This window comes from Geotrypetes seraphini, chromosome 15 (assembly GCF_902459505.1).
Source record: "Geotrypetes seraphini chromosome 15, aGeoSer1.1, whole genome shotgun sequence".
NCBI classification, from domain to species: Eukaryota; Metazoa; Chordata; class Amphibia; order Gymnophiona; family Dermophiidae; genus Geotrypetes; species Geotrypetes seraphini.
This window is the reverse complement of record NC_047098.1, coordinates 25,187,489-25,193,488: the sequence shown is the minus strand read 5'-3', so window position 1 is coordinate 25,193,488 and position 6,000 is coordinate 25,187,489. Positions and strand designations below refer to the sequence as shown.

At 40.4% G+C, this 6,000-nt stretch overlaps 1 protein-coding gene across 2 annotated transcripts in view; it reads right to left on the bottom strand.

The window, feature by feature from the left end:
- Positions 1–1,805: 1,805 nt before the first annotated feature.
- TMEM201 (transmembrane protein 201) overlaps positions 1,806–6,000 on the bottom strand; it is a 34,126-nt gene continuing 29,931 nt past the window's right edge. For both annotated transcript variants that reach the window (XM_033922450.1, XM_033922451.1), the window contains 3 exons: positions 5,145–5,414; positions 4,203–4,340; positions 1,806–3,759 (listed from right to left, as the gene is read on the bottom strand). In XM_033922450.1, coding sequence (XP_033778341.1) covers positions 3,653–3,759; positions 4,203–4,340; positions 5,145–5,414 — 515 coding nt within the window. In that variant the 3' untranslated portion in view covers positions 1,806–3,652. The remainder of the gene's footprint in view (positions 3,760–4,202; positions 4,341–5,144; positions 5,415–6,000) is intronic.

Here is a 6,000-nt window from a genome sequence, read left to right as displayed (position 1 = left end):
ACTGAAAAGACAAACACATTTTGAGGTAAGGGACCATGACTCTAAACAAAAGAAACAATGGAAAGAGTGGTAGATGTGTGGAATAGTTGCCTGGTAAAGGTAGTAGACACAAAGACTACTTGCATTCAAGCAAGAATGGGACAGGAACATGCAGTCTATTGCGGAGAAAGCAGATGAAGCAGAGTAGATGGGCCTTTATCTGCTGCCACATTTGTTTTCTAAGAGGTGAATTATTTGCACACAACATAATATAGTTTACAGAGAATGCACAAGCATGATAGTCCTCATGATAAGCATATGCATTAGTCTTGCCCTGTTCCTTAGCTTAAAAGCTAAAATTACACCTAGTCTACTGCTAGTTAGCTCCAGCCCTTAGCCTCCCTCCCAGTATGAGCAGAGCTTATTGTACCAATTGGATCAACACTTGTCTGTGTCTAGCCCCAGATGGGTACACTGAATGCAAAAGCCATGCCATGGAGGGAGAGTTAAGAACCAGCCTCATCGGAGTAGGTGTATATACATATTATTCAGTGTTACTCGTAATGCCCTATGATGTAGAAGTATGAGTGGTAAAGCCACCACTTTCTCTTAGCAATATAGCAATGCTATCTCCTGCTCAAATCTCTGCTACAGTACATTAAGCTCCCTAATTTACCACTCTTACTCCACCCCTTCTTGAAAAGACATTGACTCCTGTTTTCTTTCACATAGAATTCAAGCTTCTTGTACTTACCTGAATGCATTTATGTTGCAGCTCTTCACTCCAAAACAAAATACATCTCGACACCTCCTGAGTTAATGTTCATTAGGCAAGCCCTTGCAAACAGCCGAGAGACCATGTTCATCAGCTTGCTACATCATATACTTGTAAATACTGAGTTAATACATACTATTTTGGCTTTATACAAATGTCATCTAGAATCCCCAAAATGGCTGCTTTTACTAAAAACCTACGTACATTAAAAACACATTTCTAGACCGTCATACCTTCTAGAGCAATACGGTTTACATCAAGAGACTGTACATCACAGTGAAATAGAAGAAAATTATTATCTTCCTTTCCTAAGAATTTTACAAAAAAGAGATGTCTAATAGATTTCAGAAATGCATATATGAAAATCAAAGCAGCAAGCAAAATACAGTTCCGAATCCCAACTAGCAGCCTGCTAAGCAATTGTTCGATGCAAAAATTTCTTGCAAACACATCCTCATACTAGAGGGAACACAAACAATAAAGTTACCCTTAGTGGTTGAACCACCTTAAATGTAAATTGTTCTAGTAAATAACCAGATGCCTGACCATTACCTACTCATCCGTAGGTAATTTTAGCCTAAAAAGTTATACAAATATGGCCAATATGAGGAGCTGCTGGAAAGATCTCAGCCCAGCCAAAGTTGAAGGGCAGCTTCCATTGAAACCTACACAATTAGTCCAGCGATTTTCCACTATTTTCATTCTGTATTTTTCCAATGGAATGAAAAAAAAGGGGGGGGGGGGAATTCGCTAGACTAAGTGTGTAGCCCTCGATGGAGACTGCCCCAACTTTGGTGGTTGGGGTGAGAAAACTTTTCAGTAGCCCCTCGTAGTGTGTAGGACAAATTAAATTCACTAACATTATGAAATCCTTTACTATGCAAAATGTAATCGACTTGAATTTTTACTCAATTCAGTAATTAACCAAGGAAAAATGTTCATGAGCCATCTACTCAAAATATGAACTAGCAAAGATCAGATCTTCAGCACAGCTTCCTTTTATATATTTAAAAGAAAAGCGAGTTTAAGCATCAAAATGTAAAGGTACATCTTATGTTGAATCTGTTTTATTAGTGTTCAACAAACATTCAAATACAGTATCTCCATGGTTTTTATAGTTTTCTAAACAGCTTCAACTCTCAATTTATCCTTTCCCTACCCAACCTTATCACCCCATGACCTTTTAATTCAAAACAATTGGCGATGACCTTACATGCAATGCCATAGAGTTCAACTTATGCTGCAAAAAAGTGTGTTCACTAAATGCTCAAGAATAACCAAAGATCACCTTTACAAGAAGTCATTCCATCCCACCCCTTCACAACCACCCACCCACCCTTCCACAGTGAAAGTACATCTTAAGTCTGCTTGCTTTGCACGTGGAGCAGCAAATACTCCATCCCAGAGCACCAGAAAGCAATTGCACTAGGTTCCAAATACGAGATAAAAATAATCAAGATTCTAATAAAAAAATTTGCATTTGTTGCTTAAACGTTCTCCAGTTCAAATATTCCATTTTATATAGTTTTACTGTAAACCTACTCATTGACAGTCACCATAAAAAAGTTCCTTTCTAGTGCTCCGTCAGTTCAGATGAAAAATCCACTTGCTTGAGCAGTTAATCATGGAATAGAGGCAACAGTGTAATAAGTACACAATTTGTTCTTTCCTAAATTAAAGTAAAAAATTTATGAAATAAAGGGGCATGCAAAAATTCAAGATAATTTTTTAAAAAGGGTAAGTGGTAAAGGGGATGGGACTATATACCACTTTGTGTGGTTACATATTTTAGAAAGGTACTTATTTTGTTCCTGGAGCAATGAAGTATTAAGTGACTTTACTAAAAAGTCACAAGGAGCTGAAGTGGGAATTGAACTCAATCTCAGGGTACTGAGGCAGCTTCTCCAAGCACTAGGCCACTCATGTTTGTGCAGTAAAGGATTTCATAGGATACTTTTATATTTAATAAAAAATAAACTTGTTAGAACATTTGTTTTTGAATAACTCCATTTTCTGGGGACAGCCTCAAAATTTTTGCTAGTACTTTATACAGTAGGGATCTCAAAGTCCCTCCTTGAGGGCCGCAATCCAGTCGGGTTTTCAGGATTTCCCCAATGAATGAATATGCATTGAAAGCAGTGCATGCACATAGATCTCATGCATATTCATTGGGGAAATCCTGAAAACCCGACTGGATTGCGGCCCTCAAGGAGGGACCTGAGACCCCTGGTATACAGGGTTAAGCCTGACCTGCATTTTTGGGGTTCTCAAGATACCCACAACGAATATGATTGATAAAATTAGTGTGAACTGCCTGCATTCTATGCAAATCTACCTCGTGCCTATTCATTGTGAATATCTTGAAGCGCCCAGACTAGCTTGGTGTGTCCTGAGGATTGGGTTAAGAACACCTGCTATATACTATAATTTACAAAGCAGACCCACATCTCTACAGCTCACAGCAAGAATATTACTGGCACATAGGAAGGACCCTACACAGAATCACCCATGTTCAGATATGATCCTTAGCCACATGCAACAGGCTCTCCTGGGCCACATGAGACAGTTAATCACACCCACCCAGCTCTGGGGAAGGTTTATTTTATATTTGTCCTTATTTTCCAGACAGAGGCCTGGAGTTCAACAAGAATGCATATTAGAGGGTAGAGTCAAAAGGAGACATCCCCACAGCACCAGTCAATTCAGAAGTTAATTCTTTAGTCCAACAAAGGGAGTGGGGGGGACCCTCCTTATCTGCCCCCACCCTCTCTTGTTCAAGCAGCTATAGAGTTCAGTTCCACATCTGGAAATGAGTCTAGAATAGTCCTAAAGCACCAAATGTTTGTATAGTACAGAGTTGGTATGGAGGTTGTCCAAATATTTTACTGAAGTCATGGGTCAGTGCAGAGTCTGATAGAGGTAGGCAGATGTGAACAGAACATTCACAGCAAAGCTGACTGCCAGAAGACACCACAGGAACTTGTGTCCACAATAGCCTTTGAAAACTAAAAAATAAAAATAAAGTTATAGAAATTAAAAGTACCATATCAGGTCAACTCCAAAAACCTTACAATACAAAGGAGGCAGAGGGACTGAAGTGACAAGTACAAGGGTATAAAATTTCCTCCACAGAATCTACATAGGAAGGACAGATTCTTTATGGATAAGAAAGGGCACCCATGCAGATGAGGTTAACATGTTAGATGCTCATGCGATACCTTGCGGAGAAAAACAACTTGCCTCAGTACCCGTCCCCAGAGTACTCTTAAGTCAAGCACAAGACTCTTGCTGCAGAGGTCCCAGCTCAAACTTGTGCCTATATGTCATTAGCATCCCAACCCTCAATTACAATTTTCCCCTTCCTTTTATTATATAAAAAACAAAATAAAGGCCAAATGCCCCATCCATCCGCATATTGTCACACACCAATCACAGTGTAGGTACTTACCATGCCAGCCTGCAGAATCCAGATAACCTTCTGTGGTGGTATCCACTTGACATGTTGAGGAGTGGGAGGAATTTTTCTCTTTATGGATGGAAGCTTCACTGTAAAAGCTCTCTTCACTGGTGTGAGACCTAATTTTTGCTAGGGGGGAAAAAAAAGGGGGTGCTAAGAACCTAGCATTGCCAAAGTTCAACTGCTTTATACAACTGGGGCATTGCAGCCTGCTGTGAAAGGGATGGAGAATGACAAAGTAAGAAGAACAGGAGTGGCTAGGTGGACAGTCAATAAGCTACAAGGAAAAACAAGGAATAAGCTCCTTGCCAAAATAGCTATTGGCCTACAGTGAAAATCTGAAGCCCGAGACACTGAAGGAGGATGTGTTCACCTCCTGATTAATCTCAAACCAGTCAGGCCAGCCAATCATTAGGCAGCTACTTCCATTTAAAAAGCTTTTCAATGAGTTGGACTAAAGCATGGCAAGATGCGTTTCAGCCTCACTAGTTTGGGGGCTGTTTAGACTACTACAAAGATTAATAAGAAATGCTGACCACTGGATTAGACATGAGAATTATAAAGGTACCAAAATATTATAATATTTGGAATTGTCTAGAAGTAGGTGTGGTAGAATTCAGTTGGTGCTGGCCACCAACATGCTTTGGGGCACACAGAAGGTAGTTGTCTAGTCTAAGCAGATTCACATAGTTAAAAATGGCAGAAAACAGAAAATCTGTTGGGTGGATTAGATGCGCCAATTGTCCATCTGCTTTCCTCTACAATGCTAGTAAGTTTGCAGCATCTACATTTGGGAGCGGTTTCATCTTAATTCTGATGTTTCAGTGCAGCAAAGTCCAGAAGAGATGTGCTATTTCTAGATTCTGACCTCATAGTTGATAGCAGAACAGCTGCCTGGTATACTATACAGCCACAGGGTTTTGGCCCACTCACCACGGTTCTTCACTGGGAATGGTGGGAGTTCTATTGAACACACGCTGTGTGGAGGACAGGTTTCCTCGGAGCTGCTGGGGGTAGGTAGCACGTCACTCTGGGATGGGAAGAGCTGCAGCTTCTGTCCCTGCAGGTTCAGGCGAGCAGGGCAGATAAGAGGACGGCGATAGCGAAGGGAGCCTGAGCTGGAAGTGACTGATCCCGTCACAGAAGGAGCTGGAGAAGGGATAGGAGAAGAGGCACAGCTACCTGACAGGAGTGAAAAATAATCTGAGGAGGAAGATGGAAGGATTAGATGTCTGATAAACTTGCAGGATGAAGTCTCAAAAAAATCCCATACCTAGATATCAAGAGGGGTATTGGAACAGAAAATGGTTTTAAGTCTAGCACTTACCAATACTTTTAACTAACTTTTATATATATATATTTTTTTTATTTTTATTTTTTTTTTTTGGGGGGGGGGGAAATACAGCCAAGACAAATGGGAATTGTTTAAATTCCATGCAAAAATATAACAGCCAGGGGTAAATTTGCACTTGGTAACAGTCTCTCAAAATCACCGAGTCTTAAAAGGCTAAAGGAGACAAGAACAGTCTCAAAAAATTTGCTATTCAGCCACTACAATCACCAAAAATGTTTTCTGGCACTTAACATTTTAGCATAGATAACAGGAATCCCAAATGCCGTGGAGTTTGAGTGTATATCCTCTGTGCTGGGGAAATGCCTCCAGAGCAGCAATGACTGCAGAAGATCAAAGAACCTTGTCATTAACCGTCTGACCCCATGACACTAGTTAAGGGAGCAGGTGCACAGCATTACCTTGTTTCTATGTCTGTCAAATTAGTAACAGATTATT